Source organism: Protopterus annectens, chromosome 1.part0 (genome assembly GCF_019279795.1).
Source record: "Protopterus annectens isolate FY-2018-M chromosome 1.part0, PAN1.0, whole genome shotgun sequence".
NCBI classification, from domain to species: domain Eukaryota; kingdom Metazoa; phylum Chordata; order Ceratodontiformes; family Protopteridae; genus Protopterus; species Protopterus annectens.
Genome location: NC_056725.1, coordinates 508,049,455 through 508,072,619, shown reverse-complemented (window position 1 = coordinate 508,072,619; position 23,165 = coordinate 508,049,455). Strand labels below are relative to the sequence as shown.

At 40.1% G+C, this 23,165-nt stretch overlaps 1 protein-coding gene across 2 annotated transcripts in view; it reads left to right on the top strand.

Moving 5' to 3' along the window:
* The window catches only part of AARS2 (alanyl-tRNA synthetase 2, mitochondrial), a 1,016,815-nt gene that overhangs the window by 488,461 nt on the left and 505,189 nt on the right, over window positions 1-23,165 (top strand). For both annotated transcript variants that reach the window (XM_044060935.1, XM_044060942.1), the window contains one exon: window positions 12,566-12,710. In XM_044060935.1, coding sequence (XP_043916870.1) covers window positions 12,566-12,710 — 145 coding nt within the window. The remainder of the gene's footprint in view (window positions 1-12,565; window positions 12,711-23,165) is intronic.

The following is a 23,165-nucleotide window of genomic DNA, read 5'->3' as shown; positions in this document are numbered from 1 at the left end:
TCTGTACAACATTGTACTTGGAAGATTGTTCAACTTTTGGCTCTCACTTCATCCAAGAGAGTACCTGAACGTCATTCTTTCATTGCTGTTCCTCCTTTCTTGGTTTTCCACAGAGACAGGATGTCTCTTCATATTAATCCTTCTTTTATGGGCAAGGTGGGCAGTAAGTTTTCTCTTAATCAGTTTATTCATCAGTTTTCTTTTTTCCTTCTCCATAGTCTGCCAGTGAGAAGATTCTTCTCACTTTAGATTTCCATAGACAGATCAGATATTTGGATACAACTAATGTTTGCAAATCTGAGCAATTTTTTTGTTTCCTTTTATCCCAGATATTTTGATTTGGCTGTTTCAAAGCAAACCATCTCTTCCTGGATTACTATTGCCATTGTTTTTATCATGGTAAATGTCTTTCCTCATCAGTAAAGGCTCATTTTACCAGGGCAGTTGCCTGTGTTGGTGCTTTTTTCAAGGGGATGCATACCAATTTCATCCTTGAAACTGCTACTTGGTCCTGTATTCATACTTTCACTTACTATTATAAGTTGGATGTCATTTCCAGGGCCAGAGCTGTCCTGCATGGGTTTCTGGAGGGCTGTTCATGCAGTCCTCCTCCCAGGCCTCCTCTTAAGCATTTGTTCTTTCCCTTAGGTTATGAATACTGCAATAGTGATATTGAAAGACATACTACGGTTGTGTAAAATCATACCATAACAGTAGATGTTCTTCTCTTCACTGTTGCAGTATTTGTTTCCTCCCTCCTGCCCCCTCTTTTCTAGCCTATTTTTTCTTGCCCTTCTGGCCAAAGAGCTCTTCTCCTTTTTCTCCTTCTGGATGCACATATTTTTCCTTGTCTCTACTTACATCTTGTTCCTCCTAGGGCATGTCCAGTTCCAAGTGTGAACATCTGTATGTCACCTTTATGTCCTACACCTTGCGCCAGGAGCATATGTGTAATACCCATCAATACTAAAGGCGTTGGTATACTGGCCAGATGTTTGGCTGTCCTCGGCAGGATATCCCTCAAGTTGTAAATACTACAACAGTGAAAAGAAGGGCGTCTGCTGTTATGATAAGATTTTACACAAATGTGCTGTCACATTCTGTCCCTTGTGATGACAGAACTTTAGTCATTCCTAACATTTCTGTAAATCATGCAAAAAATCTGGGGGGAAAGACCAATGATCTTTTTAGTCATCCCATAGTGGCCCAATAACAGTGTGGTATGTGGTGTGGCAGGAAGCTCACTCAGTCCAAGCTAGTGATATTCCACACACTGTTGTTTCAGCAGTCAATGCCGCTTCATGACGTGGTTCCTTTTGGATTCCCTAAATTCTACTAGGTTTACCTGTTTGAGTTAGAGGGAGTGGAATTGAAATTGCTAGCCCTCCACCTGACATGACACCCTAACCCCATGTAGAAAATGAGAACATGGGGGATGATGATGATGATCAGGAAGCCTTCCTCATGGTGGTGCATTTGTGTCCTCAGGTGGAAGTGTTTTTTTACTTTGGCTGAGTGGTACTGTGTACACCCCAGCTTCTCAGCCTTTATGGAGCAAGAGACAAGCAAGGCATCCCAGAGGGAGCTTTTTCATGAGATTTTCTCCCTCAATGAATGCTCCTGGTTGGATGAGTTTGAGAGAACCATAATTGCTGTTACTGATTCTGATGGGGAGTGCAGCTACTTCCCTGACACTAACCATATAAGCATTTCCAGTTTTTTTTTAAACATATGAACCTCTCATACTATGTAGTGACATGAGTACGCATTTAATTGTAAAAATAAAAAAAATATAATGGTATTTTTTCATTTCATGCATTATACATATACAATTTCTTTTTTAACCATTATTATTCTCTTTTAAAATTGCATAGATTGCTCAAGTCCTGCCTTCGCTGAAATATTACTCTTCCTCCTCAACATTAGACTAATATGTATTGATCCCACAGATTACATTTGTTTTTATATAGTGTTTAACCTTCCCTTTTCTAAAGATCTTGCATCCAGTTTGTGTATCTCCTTTACAATGTTTAATATTTCTGTTAGTTTAGTTTTTGATTTCCATTTTCTAGTAATAGCTTTTTTGGCAACCAGCAGCATTAAATTAGTAGCCCTTACTATGTCTAGGCAACTCAGTTTCTATATCCCAGCACAAAATAGCCATTTGCTTAGTTAACAATAATTTACTTCGCCAATATTTCTGACAAAGAGCCCTGTATGGAATTCCTAAAATCTACCAACTCACTGCGTTCCCAGAAAACATTTCCCCCTTTCTTTCCTATCACACCTCCAGCAATTTCTATCTACCTATGGAAGAATCTGAAGTTTACTTGGAGTGTACAAATTCCTAGGTAAGCGCCTCATTGCAAAACTCCTAAGCTTTATAGATTTTGTTGCATGCTAGAGAGCCATACAAATATCCTCCTATTGTTTATTTCTGTATTACCTTTCCATTCTCTTTTCCCAGATTTTCTAATATTTTCTGATTGATTCTTATCGTTAAGATACATTATCGCTTTTTAGATGCAGCTTCAGTTCTTAGGCTCAACTATAAACTCAGGCAGAGTTGGTCTTTCATTTAGCACACTCCTGTCCCTTTTGCTGTGCCTGTACTCTTTATCTACAATCCTTGGTAGGGAAGGCAGTCTCCAATCCACAATCCAGACTTCTCTTTGGCCTCATTTCACTCTGTCTTTTCCCTCTCTAGTTATTTGCTCCCAGTACATTGGTTCTTTTGCTGAATTTTTCCCCAATAAATTCCTGATGCATTTTGCTTATTTTCTACGCCCCTACTTCCGATCTTTGTTTGGGGAGAAATCTTTCTTCTTCATTCCTGTGTTGGTTTTGTCTCAAAATTTTTTCTGCTGCTTTGTAACTATAATGTCCTGTATGTTTGTGATTTTTTTCTCCTTAAGGGCCTCCATCCAAAGTTCTTATATCTTGGTCCCCCTTTACATTTTGATTTGTAGTCTCCTGTTTGTATTATGCATATGAACCTTAACTGTCTAGCTCTGGCGTATCCCTTCAGATGTGGTAATCCTAAACTACCTTGTTCTGTGGGGAAACCAACTTACCTCTTGTCCTGTTTTCTTCCCAGATAAATCCCTTCAGTTTTTAATAATTATGGTCCAGAGCTTCTCCTCTGCTTGATAAAAAATATGCCTGACCTGTGTACAATATTAAAGGGAGTAGCATTTTCATTGCTTTACTGGACTGTGCATACTCATAGTTAAAACCAACTTATCAGTTTTTGTATTTTCTTTTGTTTAGTCTCTTCTGACACATCCTTAGCTGCCATAATAGAATCCTTTTCAATCCACACACCTAAATACTTCATTTATCATACCCTTGTAAATAAGGGTATTGCTAAACAAATTCATATGAGGGAATATAGTTTATTGCTGTAGCCTTTGTTTTATCTTCATTTATTTTATTCCTGGAAAAAAATTGAAACTGTTCAACAACCCTGAAATATACTTATCTAGATTTATCAAGTGCAAAATAATATAATCTGCAAATGACGTTCATTTTTCTTGAGTATCATACTAGTAGTTATACCCTTGAATTTGTGAGGTCCTTAATTTCTTTGTATATGGCTCCAAGTATAAGGCAAATAACACATGTGAAAGAGGACAACCCTGCCTGGTTTCTCTGCACAAGCACAGATCGTCAGAAAGGAACTCTCCCATCTTGATTCTTGACTTTGACCCTTCATATATCATAATTAACCCCATTAATATATCAGGAAAAGGAAATTATGCTATTGCCCTATTCATAAAATCTCAGCTAACTCTGTTGAATACCTTCTCTGCATCAAGACCTACAAATAATAGTTGGGTGGTCTTGCAGTCTAATTCCCTTTGAATTATCGTAGATGTCCTTCATTATCACTGTTACAGCATTCTTCACTCTTGAGATATCCTGCCAAGGACAGCCTTATGTCTGGCCAGTATACCAAAGCCTTTACAACTTCCAGGCATTGTACATGAGATGCATGCCCCATGTGCAAGGGGTAAGGTACATATGTGAAGTATGGACACCTAATAGTCAGAATTTCTTTGCCGGCAGTCTGAATGCTACTTTTGAATTTGGTCTGTACACCATTCACTGAGCTGGTTCATCTACTGAGCCTTCTAAATGTAAGTTCCCATTGGGGTTCCTTCCTTTCCTTTTTTTCTCCTTGTAGTTTGTTTTCATGTCATGCAGGAACGGAAAATGCGAGTGTGAGAGGCAGATTCCCCAAAAGAGGCACTTCTCATGTCTATCCTTTTTTTTTGGTGCTATGCACAGCCATACTCAGTGTGATATTTGCTAGATGTTTGTCTCTATGACACTCCACAGCAATCTGTCTTCCCCTCCTATTTATTTGAAAAACCAACATCTGAAGCTTTTGACTCCAGGTACCATGGCTGAATTCACTCACCCTGAAGTTCAGGCATCACTTAAGACAAAAGCACATACCGAACCTGGTGCTGTCCACCTCCTCCTGATGTCTCCATTAGGTTGGATGAAGAACCACCCAAGAACGATCTGGTACCAATGCCAATTCCTCTGCAGTGACCCAGTTGGAGGCTGACATGGTGCTGTCAACTCACACGTTTGCTGAGGATGTGCATACATTTGGTGCAGATGTAAAGGGGGGAACAATGCCTGCTTATATGTTAAGAGCCGGGGGGGGGGGTTCTCCAAGTTTTAGTTAGGAGAGAGGTGCCTGGTGCACTCCAAATCTAGGCAGGAGTCTGCACCTCCTAGATTTGTTAAAACACATGTTCCTTTATAAAAGAAACAGAAAGCCAAATGCGTGGCTATTGTTGTTAAGGATCCTGTTCTGGTGCTTATTTTCAAGGGTCTGGATACTAGATCTATCTTGGAATCTGCTACGTTGTCTTCGATTCACACTTTTAATAAATATTGCAAGTTGGATATCATTTCTAGGGCTAGGCTTGGTTTTGCCAGTGCCATCCTTCATCAGTTTGTGGAGGGCACTTCTGTGCTTTCTCCTCCCATACTTTGCAGTAGCTTTTGTACTCCTACCAAGAGCGAAGAACACTGCAACAGTGATAGGGAAGACCATACTACAGTTGTGTAATTGTGTAGATGTCCTACTTATCACTGTTGAAGTATTTTCCCTCCTGCTGCCTGTTAATTTCTGTTGCCGTACCTCTGGCCGAGGGGTCCTCCTTCCATCTTTATCTCCTTCTTCCCCACCTGGATGGTGCATGTTGTTGCTTTCTCTGGGGTTGCTTCAACATTATTTTGATTATATCTAGCCTTTGTCTTCTGAAGATAACCCCAGATACATTATAGTCAAAAAGAAAAAAAAAAAAAGCTTATTCCTGTTTTACAATCACTGGCATTAATAGCAGTCACTGACGAGACTCTTCCCTCCCATCTCACATTTAAAGTACCTCTGTGTACTGCACAGAACTACTTTACTGTGTCATGTGCAGTTGACCTTAAGAAATGTAGTATACACAGTAAAACCATGTACAACAGACAGCACCACACATACAGCCACACCCCATGGAGCCTTAACTACAAATTCCATAAGGCAAACCAACACACTATCCAAAACCATAGACCTAGGAGACTACATTGTGAGACATACGGATACCTCACTCACCAGGCTGACCAAGGAGAAAACCATGGTCAGTTGTCTGTCAAGGGGCCAGGATCTGCCAAGTCACTCATGTACTCAAGTCAATGAACCACAAGTACCAGCATGCTTCAGTTATAACCCATGTGGGTATAAATGACCTGAGACATCTCTCACTGTACTATATGAAAAGAGACATTATGGCGCTCTCATATTATGTGGTCCAAGGTGGTATGAGCCTAGCAATGAGCAGCATTCTACCTTCTCAAGGATAATGCCACTATACTAACAGAAGATAATTAACTTTAATAGTTAGCTTAGCTTCTGATGTCATTTAAAGGGGCTAAAGTATTTATCAACATGGGAGGATATGGACAACAGACCACATTGCTTTGCTAAGGATGGTCTGCCCCTGTCCCTGCTAGGCTTTTGCATATTGACTAAAACATTGTTCTTCTCCATACTGCCTTTTTTAGACAATGCCAAACTGATAAACCATTCACCTTAACAAAATCAACCCCATGTGAATATAAAGGTGATACTACACTGTGCCAGGAGCTAAAGCAATAAAATCCACTACCTCCAAACCTCCTTGCCTTGGAGAATGCAGACATCTGTGCAGTTACAGAGATATGGTTTAAAGCCATGGAGAACATCCTGGCAGTGCAGGGATATGAATCCTTCCACATATTTAGACCATCTACTGCACAGGCATAGGCTAAATGTGGGGAGTTTCTCGATCGACATCAAAAGTAAATGTACCTCAAAGTTGGTCATACAGGATGGCATGCTTGAGCTTCTCCATGTCCATAGTGCCATAGGTAGAGACCCATGTCATATTCTTGCAAACTGTAGCTCACTGTCTGATTTATGAAACCTATAGCTCATACATAATCAGACCCACCAGAGACACTTACCATTCAACTCATTGCTATGTTCATGGGGGACTTTAACTACCACTGTATAAATTGGGAATCCTATTCAACCCCAGACTTGCTGGCCAAGAGATTCCTTGACTTGAAAACACAAACACCCTAGACATGTTGGTCCATTTGCCCACTAGGGGGAACAAACATACTGGCTGTGGTACTGTTAAATGTAAGAGAATGCTGCACCCCACCCCCAGTGCAGTGTCCTCTTTGGTAAGGTCAGACCATTAAGCTGTCACCTTGGAAATAAAAAATCAGTGCTGTGGCCCAGCAAACTCTGTAGCAGTTAGGAACTATTCTAAGGCACATGACGCATTATTAAGCAATTACCCGACAAAATTTCAAGCCCCTCCAATTCCAGAGAACACAGCTGCCTTAGCAGAATTGTACACAAACGTTGTGCAGTCATATTAATTCATGCACAGAGACAGACGTGCCTACCAGAAACAAGCTCAGAACAAACTCAGGAAACAAACCACCATTGTGGAATTTGAACATAAATAGATTGTAAAACAAAAGGAAATACATAGTTAAAATTAGAAACTGCACTGCTAAGGAGGATAAAAACTCTGTCAGTAGGCTAAACAATTAAAAGGACAAATTAAGTCTACCAAAACCAATTTTGAGGTAAAGATAGCCATCCAGGTCAAGGACAACCACAAGGTTTCCTTTAGCTACATCCAAAACCTCAAAAGTGGTGCACAACAGTGTCCAGAACTGATTGTTAATGAAGCCACTTACACAAAGCAGCCAGAAGATATAGAAAATCTGCTAACCAACAAATTCAGCTCCAGTTTTAACCCATCTCATCTGGCAGCCCAAAGTAATATCATTAAGCATACCCCACCCCCAACTATCACTAGGAAGCAGGTCTTAAATGCTCTGTCTAAAGCTATGAAGACCGCATCAGTGGGCCCCAATGATAACTGAAGATGCCTCTGAAATAGCCTGAAGTATGACATATCTGGACTTCTGGAGTCACTGTTTAACCATAGCCTCTAGACAGGTTTTATGCAGCATGAATGGAGGTCTGCAGTGGTCAGCTTTCTGTTCAAGGACAGTCCATCGCCAGACCCTGGGAGCTACAGACCAATACGTCTGACTTGTCTCGTATGCAAATCCATGGAAAAAATTATCATGGATATGATTAATAATGATAGAGGAAACTTTCAGACACTGGATCCACCCCAGTTTGGCTTTGTCAAAAGTAGGTCATGCTCACTGAACCTAGTGGACTTCTTTGAAAATGGCACTAAGGCAATGGATGTGGGTAAAATGGTGCATACTGCCTACCTTGACCTGGCTAAAGCATTTGATACAATACCCCACTTGTGCATTGTAAATAAACTCCTGGAATAAGGCATTAACCCCCTATGTTTCATGCTGAATAGGCAGCTGGATCTCATATAGCACCCATGAAGTTAGGGAAGGTGAGACCACCTCCACAAAGAGGCCAATAACTAGTGGGGTCATTCAGGGCTTTGCAGCAGACCCACTTCTTTTTGGTATTTATTTCTTAGATATCAAAACCAATGTCAAACACCTCTGGCTGACCAAGTTTACGGATGACTGCAAACTAAGAGCAGTCATAGAAACTGCCAAGACACAAACACCGTACAGGAAGGACTAATACAAATACATGATTTGTGCCAAAGCCATGCCTTAAAACTTGATGCCAAGAAATACATAATAGTTCCCCTTGGTAGGTCAGTAACTCTAGGAAACTACCTCATTGATAACACACCCATGATAGTGGACCCAGTAGTCGGGGATTTGTGGGCATATGTAGGTAGTAACCTGGATTTTAACCTGTGATAGTGGACCCCAGTCAGGGATTTGTGGGCATATGTAGGTAGTAACCTGGATTTCGCCCCCCCCCCCCAACTTGTTAGCAGGGAACAGGTCATGGCAGTACTCACTAAGGCCAAAAACACAGCCTCAGTGGGCCCAGACAGTATCTTGGGTTGCCTCCTAAATAGCTTGAGACATAACACATCATGGCCATTTGAGTCACTTTTCAACTACAAACTCAAAATAAGCAGTGTACTATGTGAGTGGAGGACTGCAATGGTTATACCTCTTTACAAGGGTGGACCATCAGCTGACCCTGGAAACTATAGACCTATTAATCTTACTAGTTTAGTATGCAAAGCCAAGGAATGAATTGTAATGGAAATGATCACCAAAGACACTGACAATCTGCAGTCACAGGACCCATCCTAGTTTGGTTTTGTCAAAGGTAGATCATGCCTATTTAACTGGTAGATGACTATGAGAGGGTCACCAAGGCAATGGATGAAGTGAAAAAAGTGCATACTGCCTACCTAAACCTGGCTAAAGCATCTGATACAATATCCAGCTCGGGTGATGTTGACAAACCTACCGAACTAGGCATATCCCTAGATAACTTGGGTCTTTACTCACAAAACTTTTTTTGTAAACTTCAGTTGTTAACTTAAAACATTCTAGTAAACAATGTTTGACTTTATAATAATTTAAACAATCAATATCAGACAATTTAGAAACAGCAGTTACAGCTTTACCATGGAGTAAGGGGGTCAGCATTATACTGTTGACATACTGTTTCAAAATTATCACCATCTGTAAATTGTAGAAGAAATTTACTGACCTTTATTGCTTAAGGGATTCTGTTATTCCCTTCCCCATTACCTCCATGACCCTGGTGAAGAGTCAGTATCTCTCTCATGTTGATGCTGCTGCTCAATTTCTTCAGCTTCTAAATGACGCAGTCTGTCTGCTGATTCTAATTCCACATGCTTGGCCTCCAGTTCAAGTCTCTCTAACTCCAGACAGATGTTTAAGTCTTCTGAGGAAAAGGTGAACTGTCCTGTTTCTGATGGCTGCAAATTCCCATCACCAGACTGGTTATCCTCCTTGTTGCTGGTCTGAGCTGCAATGAGGGCTGAAATAATTTCCTCTTTAGTCATGTTGGCATGCGCCAGTCCTTTGGTTTCTCACACCATGGCCAACTGGTTCTTTGTTAGCTTGCCATAATCCTTTGCTGACATCTTTGCCTTCTTTCAATGACTAACAATAAATAAATAAAACCATTGCAGAATGAAACTATGAATGTTTATCTTGTGGCTGTTGAGATTACATACACCTTCAGTGGCAACTACCTACAGGGTACAGGAAGTTCAGTTAATATTCCACCACTGCTCACCAATATGTGAAGTCCCCTCTCTGGGCCAGTAATCAAGTAGCCTGAATCCTCACCACTGACACTGGAGAGTGACAGTCACTTGGAACAAAAATAGATACACACAGTATTTCCAGATGCAGCTGTCTGCATCAAGTGCAGTTTCCCTTAAGAGCACACAGGGAGCGCACTCAGTCTGGGGTCTGGGTTTCTCTCTCTCTCTGTCCTGGTCCTCATTAAGACTCTCCACTGGCACAGCTCTAGAGTTGAGTCCTCAGCCGAGTGTCCAAGCCAAGTCCTCCACAACTCTCTGTGAAACCAGTGCTCTGTGCCCCTCCTCCAAACAGCTGACCCAGCCACACTCTGAGTTTTGATTTGCACACACACACACACACACACACACACACACACACACACACACACACACACACACACACACACACATACTTGGGAAGGGCTGGCACAGATTTACTAGCTATGCCCCCTTCTGCCCAGACTGTGCAGTAGTTACACTGCCACCCGACACTCCAGAGCCAGCCACTCTGAGGCTCTTACAAGGGTACCCTATTATACTTTGTGAATTTAATATTAATACACATGATAGTATTTGACTAATGTGGTAAGGCTTTCAGGAGTGGACACAGAGTCACCAAATAGATACAAGTACTCTCAAAGTTTAAAATATATTCTCTGAAGGACCAGCCACGATGAAAGGTTTAAATATATTTAATAATAAATAATAAAAGAACATGAAAATATGGATTATCTATTTAAAATAGACAACAGAATTTCAACCACAGGAAATATTCAAATAACATAGATGAATAGATTCACACAGATAAAGAAAAACAGCATTTGACTAATCTCGCCATATTTTCCTGACTGATCTAAGAATTACTATTCCATGGTCACTTACTAGAGCAAGGCAGAATGAAGTAGGTGAGGGATCCTTCTTTGTCAGGTTCCAAAAACAGAGTGCCCCGAGACTTCATTCTCATCTAGTATTAAAATGCAGTTTCAGTCTGGATTACAGAATGAGATCACACACATCTGGTCAAATGACTTCTGGTTGCCATACTACCCTGAATACTGGAAACAGACCTCTCAACCAATTGGGGACACATTTCGACAGAATCAGGGACAAGTCAAGAAAAAAATCAGGGACAATCAGGGACACTTTTAAAATATTAGTGCTATTAACTTGAAATAGACAGAATCAGAGCATATGAATTAATGCACTTTTTTTCCTGAAGTAAAAGAAGTTTATAACTCTTAATTATTGTCGTTATTCATTAAGTGTAATTCCCCACCTTTCCTCCAAAAGTCAATAGTTTTAGGAGGGAATAAGAGGGACAGAGTTAAAATTTGAGTCAAAATCAGGGATGTCCCTGAAAATCAGGGACAGTTGAGAGGTATGATCTGGAAACTGAACCAGAATCTCACCCATATGCGTTACCATACACACCGACAGAGCTTTGCTAAGATATGTTATAGCATCTTGAAGCCATAAAGCCATTTCAACACCTCCACCCTTCCAGGGTAGCAGTTAGTTCACTGCCACAGACAATATAACAAGGATTCCTAGTCCTTGTTTTCAGAGACATTTCGTCTCTGGCTGCAATCAGAAGTATAAGATACAATCATTATGGCCTAAATCAAGTAATTTAATTTCTTACTATTTTTTCAAAGTTAGCTGGACTGAGATTAAGCTCTTTTCTTCCAGTATCCTTTGTTAAAACATATGCATTTAATCAATTACAGTACTGTCAGGACCCACTGTTGGTACATTTTTAACACAGGCAGTTTTACAAATACATATTTCAGGACAAGTAGCTGTACAAATCAGTTTGATGTACAACTGATCTATAATTCTTTACAAAATTCCATCTAGCTGTGCTGGCATATGTCACACATCCAGTGCCCTACTTTACCTGGCATAGCTGGCAATACCTCACATTGTCAACATACTGATTATTCTTCTTCCCCTCATTACTTTCTGCAAAGGGCATCTTGAAGTAGGATACAGCAAATTCCTGAATATTAACAGTATCAGTAGAGCTTCCGGACAGTTTTCTGTATTTGGTACTTGTTTACCCTCATGCTGTTCCCTACTCTTAGATGGACTTGCAACCTACTTTGGTTGTAATCTTCCTTGTAAATATTACAAGTTTAAAATTGTATGTAGTTAAGTGTTGATTTTTGTCATTTAGCTATAGCTTTCTACAGGAGGTGAGAATGGGGAGTATGGGTTGGGCGTACCTCCTGTTCCAGCATTGTGATGTCATGGCATGTGCCAGCAGGGGGCATATGTGTCCCTGATGTAGGAGCCAATGTTCTTTGATGAATTGCAGAGAGAGGGGTTTTAGGAAGATAACCCTAGCCAGTGCACACTGCATAATGCATCCTGTCATAGACCTACTGACGTGCGAGTACTCCCTATAGCATTTATTTCAGGGACTGATATTTTTATCCTGCTTTTGTAAGCAGGTACTCAATGTTAAGGCAACAGCAAGTGGTGCTTAAAGCTGCATAGCAAGAGAGCTTCTCTGAATGCCAAAAATGCAACATAAACCTGGATTAACTTAACTTGCTGTTAAGTAAACTATTGTGTCTTAGTGGATTTTTATTTTTATTTTTTTGTTAGTTTCCCAGATGCCTCTTGAAAAATAAAACAAATAAGATGGATTTGTATGAGGAATGCCAACAATAAGCAGAGTTAACATTCATTGTGGTTAAAATAGTGAAAATATTGTTAAGAGTTCGTATTCTGCAGCACCTGTGGTGAAATTTGCATGTGAAGTTAGAGCTGTGAGTGAGACACAGAATGAAAGCTAAGATTTTATGAAAGGAATGTTTTTCATTCCCATATTTTATCTTTAGCGCAAGTTCCAGTCTGAACAAGAAAAAACATCTAGCAAATTGCAGCCAAATGTACACATTTTGGCAGAGCTGCAGAGGAGAGGTATCCAGCCTACTGATGATTTTCCTAAGTATGCATACAGTTGTGGACAGGATGGCAGATATGGTAAGAGCAACAAGCACTTCCTCAAGCTATAATTCATTTGTGTTGAACTGAAACCTGTTTGATGGGAGATGTATAAAGTAGTTGCCTTTAATTTTCTACTTAAATGTGCTGAATTAATTTTGTGTAAATTCAATCATTTATTCATTTTTTGATGCCCTCCTTATTCTGTTCAGGATTATAGGGAAGCAGGATTTTGAGTGGGTACAGTGCTTTTAACCAGTTCTGGTTATTACATACACACAGACAGACAGACAGACACACACACAGACACACAGGCGCACACACAGACGCAATGGTGTTAAGATTATAATTTCTTCATATGATTTAGAAGTTGGGTGATCACCTAGTAATGCCAGTCATAAAGCATTAAAATATAGTATTGGTGATTAGTATGATTATGATTTATTGATCTTGTTGGAAAATATTCATCATTATATTAACCTCTAACATTGGCATTTAACTTAGTAGAATTTAATTTTATACAAATTTAGTATGAATTTTAGAGGATTTAACACTTCCATATTTGTATTAACTAACAGTGAAAAGCCAGAAAGATTACGTATTTTTGAGAGGTTTTGGTTTCTAGTGTGTAGTTGAACATGGGGTGTAAATCTGCCAAGTGTAAGGTAATCATTAACTTCTGAAAACCTAAGAAAATATTCATTAATAGTCAAAGGCCACCTGTGGGTAGGGACACCAGTACCTCCAATTTAACCTGGCCATATACAGGGAATATGCTTCAGGATAAACTGAAATTCCAGAATTCTCGAGAGTCTCAAGAATTTAGAGCAATCCCTTCAACTTCATAGGTTCAGAGGTGTACACTAGGCTAATGACCACTAGGACCCTTCTAAGCCCAGCAGTGCAATCCAGCTGCGACCCACACATTTGGTTTACATAAGGGGTGATTTACTGACTGCCTCTGTCAGTCAGAGACATAGGCACTAGACCAGGGGTGAATTTCTGATTATCCATTGGTCTAAGTTGTGCTTAAATAGGGATAGGAAGAATTGTGATTCACATGAATGGGAACCCTGTTACAGCGAATGGGAATTATTTGAGAAACTTATCGGTCTCTCCAGTGTGTCCTGTTTATGTTGTAAGCAAAATTTAGTTTTTTTATTCTAGTAGTTCTGATGCTGTTTGTTTTGGGTATGTGCAAAAGGTTCATCAAAACAGGGGGATAGGGATGCCTTGTATGCAAGATAAAGATCATCTATCAGAAGTCTGTATGATACAGAGTAAAAAGGCAGGGCTTTGGGGCAGTCAGCATAGGGCATTGTGTTTACTCCCTGTATTCGTTTTGTAAGGAAAGTTTGTGGCCATTCCAGGTCCTGCATGTGTCTGGTCAGGTTTATACTGAAGAAGGCATTATACTCTATGATAGGTCTGATGAGGGCTGAGTATAGTGGTATGTTGACCTGTCTGGACCTAGATGCCACCCACTTGCCCAACATAGAAGGATTTTCTTACTACCTTGGACACGTGTTGGTCTAAGGCTAGGTTACTATCTACATGAATTCCCAGATCCCTGACTAGTGAATCAGCTTTTGATGGTGTTAATATTATTGATGACAGAGTTACCCAGGGTGGCTGACTTACAAATGGTGCTGTATTACATTTCTTGGTATTGAGTTTTAAGCCATGGCTTTGGCACCAAGCATTTGTGTTAGACCTTCCTGAAGGGTGTTCTCATTTTGGGGGAGGATTCAATGACTGCTCTGAGTTTGTTGTCATCTGCATACTTGGTTAACCAGAGGCCTTTGACATTGGCTTTGAGATCTGAGATGTAGATGCCAAAGAGGAGTGGACCTAGCATGGAGTCCTGGGGGACTCCCCTGGGGACCAGCCTGTTTTTGGAGATGGTCTCACTGATTGTAACCAGCTGAGTCCTTTCAGTGAGCTAACTAGCATTCCAAGATGTTATAAAGAGGGTTATACCTAGTTTTGTAAGTTTAACCATGCCTGAGTGAGGCATTGTATCGGATACTTTAGCCAGATCTAGGTAGACGATATGCACCATTTTGCCCAAATCACCTTGATGATCTTGTCAAAGTTGTCCACCAGATTCAGTAAGCATGACCTTCCTTTCACAAAGCCAAACTGGGATGGATCCAGTGTCTGGAGGTCTCCTATGTCCTTGTTAATATCCATTATAATTCTTTCCCTGGCTTTGCAAATAAGATTAGGCAGACTAATGGGTTTGTAGTTTTCAGAATCTGTTGAGGGTCCTCCCTTATGAGGGGGATGACCATCACAGTCCTCTAGTCATGTGGCACAAAGCCTGTTTTAAGACTGTAGTTAAATAGTGATTCCTGGGGTCCTGATAAATCATATTTGAGACTGTTCAGGAGGCATCCTGAGATGTAATCAGGGCCCATTGAGGCTGTGTTCTTGGCTATAGTGAGCGCAGCCACTACATGCACCACCCTAGTTATAGTGTGAAGGGTTATGTTTGAGGGTAATTTTGAGGGGATGGTTGCGGATGAGGAGGGCAAATTTGTCTGCTAACAGGTTTGCTATATCTCCAGGCTTGGTGAGTATGGCATCATTAACCAACCAGTTTCTGAGAGCACTTCAGCATAGGCTGCTTTGTTCTCAGGGTTTGTAGAGGCATTGAATTTTGACAAGCCATCATTTAGTAAAAGGTAATTTGCCCTGGAATAGTTCCTAACTGTCTTATTGGGATTACAGAGTTGAGCTTTTCTCCCCTGGCCTCCACTGAAAATGGACATGTATCCAGTTGGACTAGCCCGGTCAACAAATGTAAAATAAATGTAAAATAAATAAATAAAATTTATGTTCAGACCTTACCATGGAGGCACGGAGTAGGTTATGCAGCATTCTACCATATTTGAGAGTGTGAGATTCAGTATGGTGGAACCTATAGTGAGCATGTTTAGTCAAGGGTGTTTGTATTTATGAAGTCCAGGAATCTCTGCATGTGTAGATTTGAGGCCATGTAGGATTCCCACTCTATAGAGGGGTGTCCAGTAGGTCCAAGTATGCATTGTGAGCTTCTTGGGACATGGAGGGTGACATTTAACTCGCTAGGATATGGTATGGTATGGGATTTTGTCTATGGTGATCTGCACATGTAGGAACTCCAGCATGTCATCCTGTTTGACCACACTAGAGCTATGCTTGTTACTGATGTATATTGAGACACCTCCACCTTTAGCCCTTGTCTGTGCAGCAACTGGTCTAAAAATATGGAAAGCAGTGAAACTTTGCACTGCCAGGCTACTCTTTGCAACTTTAAACCATGTCTTGGTAACTGCACAGATTTCTGTATTTTTGAGTTTGAGGAGGGCTTGGAGAGAGTGCATTTATTTTAGGCTCCTGACATTGAGCAGTAACTCCTTGGGGTTCAGTTGAATTAATTTTGCTACATCACTAGGTTTTTCAATTTTGCATTGCTTAAACAAAAGGTACTGTGGGGAGTGGATAAAGTTTTAGCCAGTATTCGAAACCTAGAGGGGAAATGTGCAGCCTGTCCCTGCAAAGCAGACTGCATTACCAGGGCTTTCATGGTCTTTTTACTGGGAAAGCCTGTCTGTGGTCTTGAATGGTTGCCCAACTGCTGCACTCTGGAGGCAATCTAGGGAATGCTTAACTTTGCATCCTCAAGCCTGGCACATAGTAACTTCAGATTCTTTGGTGTTAAAGATAATTTCCAGAAGCTATTCAGTTCCCTTTTCCTTTCTACCTCAGAAAAAGGAGAAAGTCCTTGATGTTCCACCCAATCAGTGGGACTTACAGCCATAGAAATTTTGAAGCTGCTAGAAAAAAGTGCAATCCAGTCTGTCCCCAAAGACCAGTTCGAATCTGGTTCTTTTTAGTACCAAAGAAAATGGGGACCTTGAACCCATTTTGGATCTCAGTCAACTAAACCAATTTGCGAAACGGACAAAATTCTGAATGATCACAGTGCACTCCATTTTACCTCTGCTGAGGCATGAAGATTGGATGTGCTCCATAGATCTCCAGGAAACCTACTGTCTTGTCAAAATAGCAAAGCAGTCCAAGAGATTTATGTGCTGCTAGCTGGGATCCAATCACTTCCAATTCTGGACAATGCATTTCAGTATCACCACAGCCCCCAGGGATGTTCATCAAGATAATGGCAGTAGTAGTAGTAGAGCACCTGCGTCTGCTGGAATTCCAAGTCTTCCTGTAAATTGATGATTGGCTCCTAACTGCTACTTCCAAGCATTTACTGCTGCATCACTTGGACCAGGTGCTCCAGTTGTTACTGGACTTAGGAATAACTGTGAATCTACCAAAATATCCCCCGACTCCACCGCAGCATACATATATATATATATATATATATATATATGTATGTATATATATATATATGTATATATATATATATATATATATATATGTATGTATATATATATATATGTATATATATATATATATATATATATATGTATATATATATATATGTATATATATATATGTATATATATATATGTATATATATATATATATATATATATATATATATATATATGTATATATATATATATATGTATATATATATATAGTGTCTTTTGAGGCAGCTGGGGATTATAGCAGTTGATTGTACGACTTGGTTATGACAAGTAATGCATGATCATAAGTTCTAATTTCATACGTTTGGTTATCGATTTCCAGGCAGAAGGACATCAATGAGCACTGGCTCCTTGTAATCAGAATTGAACATTTTGGCCAATACAATTATTTTGACTTTTATTTGTAGGAAGTTGAGGGCTGTAATAATGGTTAAAAGGTTTACAAAAAATAGGGCTTGAGTCTCACCTTTGAGGAAAATTGGTTAGGCTTAAAATGGGATGCAAGGGCAGCTAACCTAGTACTTCCCTATGAACCTATGTATATGGCTACTTCAACTGCTCCCTTATGTAGCCTGTCATCTGAGTGGTATTGTTTTAGAAATGCAGAGAATGACTGGACATTCAAGATTCATAGGTTCATAGGTTGGTACTAGGCTATCAGCCCTAGGGCCTATACAAGCCTAGCCATAACAATTCCCTGGCTATTTCTTCCCACATTATTTACTTTCCTGGACCCCTGTCTAGCAGGGCGACTGACGTGATCCCTGGGGTGAATTTCCTTTCTCCCATCCAATCGTCAAGGTTCCTCTTGAAGAGGTCCAAAGAGGCACTCTGCTTGACATGTATGGGCAATCTATTCCAGAGTCTGGGGAGTCTCTGGGTCAGGAACCTATCCCTCCAGCATGTTTTGTTTATTGTGATGACAAGGTTTAGATCCCTGGAGCGTGTAGCTCTGAGGGATTGGGATTTCTTTAAGTGTAGCATGTCCAACAGCTCTGGGTTTGACATAGCCTTGTATGTTAAGCAGAGATTGCCTCTGAGTAGACGATATGCGACAGAGTATAGCTGGAGTTTTTTAAGGCGGTCAGCGTAGGGCATCTGCTTTAGGCCTGTGATTCTTTTAGTAAGGTATTTCTGAGGCCTTTCCAGTTGTTGCAGATGTCTTGAGAGGTACATACCAAATGGGGCGTTGTATTCTATAATGGGTCTAATGAGGGATGAGCACAGTGGGACAATGACCTCCTTTTTTCTGGATGAAAAGCCCTTCGTGATGAGGTGTGCCACATAGAAGGATTTCCTGACTGTTGTGGCTATCGAAGGTGAGACCACTGTCCACCTGTGTCCCTAAGTCTCTTATCACACTTTCTGTGTTTAGTGTACTGCCACCTATATTGTAATTCATGGATACATGTTTTTTCCCAAAGGGGATAACATTACATTTCTTGGCATTGAGCTTGAGCTGTTTCTGTAAGGCCCTTTTGTAGAGTATCCACATAATTTGGGGATTCAATAATGGCTCCCAGTTTGCAGTCATCTGCAAACTTTGTTAGCCAGAGTCCCTTAGTGTTGACCTGTACTTCAGAGAAGTAGATGCCAAACAAGAGCGGCCCCAGGACTGAACCCTGAGGTACTCCACTTGTCACTTGTCTGGAGCTGGATTTGGAGTCGGCTACTTTTACAGTGTGGGTTCTATCAGTAAGCCATTTAGCAACCCATTGGGTGACATAGGGATTAATGCCCAACTTAGTAAGTTTATCTATGATTCCAGAGTGGGAATGGTGTCAAAGGCCTTGGCAAGGTCTAGATAGGCTGTGTGGACCACCTTACCCTTGTCCATGGCTCTGGAGACTGATTCAAAGAAGTCAGTCAGGTTCAGGAGACAAGATCGGCCCTTCACAAACCCAAACTGGGTGGGGTCCAGTGTTTGAAGGTTGCCAATGTCTTTGTTTATAAGTTCCATGATAATACGCTCCATGGCCTTGCAGATAAGGCTTGTCAGACTGATGGGACGGTAGTTTCCGGGGTCCAAGGTGGATCCCCCCTTGTGGATTGGGATAACTGTAGCTCTGCGCCACTCAGTGGGCACGAAACCTGAGGTGAGGCTATGATTAAACATGACACTTAGGTGAGGTGCCAGTTCATATTGTAGTTCATGTAGTACACAGCCCGGGATGTCATCTGGTCCCATGGATGCTGTATTCTTGGCTTTAGAGAGTGCGTTTTGTACCTGTGTGGCCGTTATTACTGGAATTTGGCAATCTTCCGGTATTGAGATGGGCAATTTAGGGGGTGATAGAGGGGTGAAGTTGGCACTGAATCGATCTGCCAGGATATTGGCAATATCCTTTGGATCAGTATATTTAATGCCATTCTGTTTTAGCTCAGCGCAGATCTGAGCATTGCCATTTAGATTCTTGACATAGTTATAGAATGCTTTGTGGTTGTCTTTGGAATCTTTGGCAATTTTATTTTCGTAACTAGCTTTGGAGGATTTTATGAGGCATCTCAGTTTCTTACTGAGGCCAGTAAGGGAGTTTTTTGCATCCTGGGATTTTCCTCTTTTCTGCAAAAGTTTCTTCCTTTTGTTGTAAAGTTTGTTTATGGCAGGGGACCACCAGATTGGCTTCCTTTTTTTGGATGAGAGCATTTTGGTTCTATTTGGAATGGCACGATTCATGCATGAGTGGATGTGCTCGTACAGTGCCTTAGTGAAGGATTCAGCAGTTGAACTTTCAGTTCCCGTCTGCATGGGTGTTATGAAGTTTGTCACTTCTGACTTGAGTAGCATGAAGTTGGCTTTGGAGAAGTTTTTTATGGTGGTTTCTTTACTGGGGGGTGGGGGTGGGATGTGGATGTTAAGGGTGATTAGCTTATGGTCAGACGTGACTAACGAGGGGGTGACCATAGGTATGGAGCATTGATTTCCCATGTTGGTAATGACCAGGTCTAGGATATTGGAGCCCCTGGTGGGACTATGGATTAGTTGATCCAGAGACATAACCAAGTATACATTAGGGTCGTTTTTGCATATACTGCAAGAATTCATAAGTATTATTTTCAATGTGCAGTTCATGGCCATTAATATTCAGTGAGGGACGGCAACATGATATTTTTTGGAATAGGACCTGGGTTAAGTTATATATTGCCTAATTTTAGCAGAAATAACGTTTGTATTGAGTTGAGCTGCTGGGGCTATAGAAGTTCAAACATGGGTTTGACCTGAATGCTTTGGAATATAATTTGATATGCAGCTTTGCACTTATTCTAATTTGGGTTCAGATATGTCTGTCAGATATGAAAATAAAGGGTTGCAATGGATGTGTAGATGTTGGTCTATCAGTCTGTGTACATTTCTTAGTTATTGGAATGGGATTTAGATGATAGTCGCATGATTCAACTATATCTAGTGTCAGGAGAATAAAACAGGGTATGCATTAGAAAAAAATAAAGGTTGAAGTATTGTAATTTTTAAATGTTAGTTACTAGTCAGATGTCAGTATAATTATGAAAGAAGACATACTTTAATTATTGGGTGAGAGCAGTGAGTATGTTTATTCATTTCGACAGGAACATGGTCTGGGTTATGCAAGCTTGCTGAGTTATATAAAGTCTGAGGAGACAATAATATCATTGGAGCACATGTTCATTCATTCATTCATGTAATCAGAGGGAGGGTGAAAGTAATGTATTGCTGACAAACAGAGTTTTAATGATGAAGGGTTCTAGCAAATTGTTGGCATATGTTGTGCAGGGAATGGCTAGGTTTCTGAAAATGTGGAGAAGAAAATGGATTATATACAGAGGCGAAATGAAACTGATTACTGCGAGGTTTTCAGTGTGATATCCTATAATGTTATTTGCTCTTGTAGGAGGGGGATGGTTTTGGTGTGATGTCTTATAATGTGGTTTGTTTGTTGAATATTTGGGCTGTGATACAAATCAGTGGAAGGTTAACACACTTATAAAAGCCATCTTTCAACATGCAACAATTTTTAAAAGAAATATGACACACTTGATAAGCTCTCTGGCTCCAGAATAAGCAGCTAAGAGTTAAATCCCTACCCACCCTTATTACCTCCCTTACACATAAAAAACAAACCACTGAGCAGATGACTTCTGACATCTAGTATACACAGGGGTGGCTCGTGCTATTGGCTGTAAACAAAAAAATAAAAATAAAATAAAATAAAATGAAAATACAAAAATAAAACGAGTTGCAGAACATTGGTGTACATGGTAAGCACTTTCACAGTCGCTTCATCAGACCAAGACTTCGGATTTTGTTTTAATAGTGGAAACTTGTATTTCAACAGTGGAAGTTCGTATATTGTTGCTGCATGGTTGCCTCTGCCATATCTTTATTATTCATTACTTTTATATATTCATTCGAGTTTAGAGGCATTTATTTCACTGAGTGTTTTATCCTTCTCCTTGTTACAAATATCTATTAGTGTTTGCGCTGTATAATGCAAAATAAAACTTTAAAATGAAGTCCAAATCATCGCAGAAGTAAAGGAGTATGCACATTAGTACTATGGTAAATGGGGTGAAATAGCAAAGTAATGGTTCGTTGGAATGGTTGCAGGGGGGAGGCTCCATTCGACCATGATTTTGTGAGGGGGAAGGGCAGCAAACGCAGACAGCCCTGGCTGAACTATACCTCTCAACTCTCCAGATTTATGCAGAATGAATAGATTTTTGCTTCTTATTTTTGGTTTGTTCCTCATAAAATTTGTGGTTTTCTGGCAAATCATTTGGGAATTAAGTCACTAAATAATGACAGACACTGAGTTCCAGACTTCATAACCTCCAGAAAAATGCATGCTAAAGCAAGACCTGTTATTCTATCAACTGTCTCAGTTTGTACAAGAGCAATTTTTAGTACTGTTTATATGTTCTCCAATATATTTGGCCTTGTCCAGATTTCCTGCATTAACAGGTTGAGAGGTACGTGCAGATAAATTGCTTTATAGAATTAGGCACATCCAAACCTTTCAACTGTCCCCGATGTTGGCTCAAAATGTTGCTCTTACCCTAATAATCCCTCCGCAAAATGGCAATTTTGGAAGAAAACATGGAGGGTTTACAATTAACTGTAATAATCAGAGTTATAGATTACTTTTATTTCAGAAATGCATGTAGATTATTTTATTTTGTCAGCTGCTCAAGTTAGCAGTACTAATATTAAAAAAGTGTCCCTTCTTTGACAGGTTCCCAGCTGTATTGTGTGGCTATTTTATATTTCTGCATCACATTTTTAGTCCATTTTTCATAAAATTTTGTTTTTTGGGCAATTTAGTGACAAATCATTAAAGACTGAAGTTAGAAAATAATGACAGAGATTTCAGTTTCAGATTTCATACCCTTCAGAAAATTCATACTAATGCAAGCCCTACTATTCTATTATCTTTCTAAGTTTATAAGAGCAATATTTAAAAATTGTCCTTATTTTTGGGCCTTTGTCCCACTTCTCTGTATGGCTTTGTCCAGATTTCTTGCTCTGAGGTTGAGAGGTATGACACATGTGTCAGGGTGATGACAGTCGGCCAGAGACATTTCAAATTGTGACATACTTGTTGCACCCCATGTAGTGACTCTGTATGTGTCCAAGCAAGGCAAGGAGCAGTTATGCAGTGCAAATGTGCAGAGTATCCCCCCATCCAAGGTAGACACAAGTACTACAGTGGCTTTTCATCTGTCCTTGATTTTGCAAATGTTCTGGTTTCTGTCATATTTTTATACTGTTGATTTATGCTTATTATTTGGAAAGTGCCTGTTGCTCTGTGTTTAAGTAGCAGTGCTTTAATGACCATCAGGTAAGTTTGTCTGAGATTGTAAAATGCAAGTAAGCTTTAATAAGCATACTGTTAAAGAATTGCCAACATTGAAAGCCTTTCTGTTGTCATGCAGAGAATACGTACATAACTAGATAACGTATAACCTTTGGGTATTGAAATGCATATGTCAGTATTTGTAATAAAGGACAGGATTACATTATTTTAAGAAGCTCATTACATTTGTTGGAGACTTGCAGTCATCTTTGCAGGCTGTACCTGCAAACTAAACAGAATGCCAGTCTATCGTGTGTGGTCTATAACCTGTGCAGTAATCC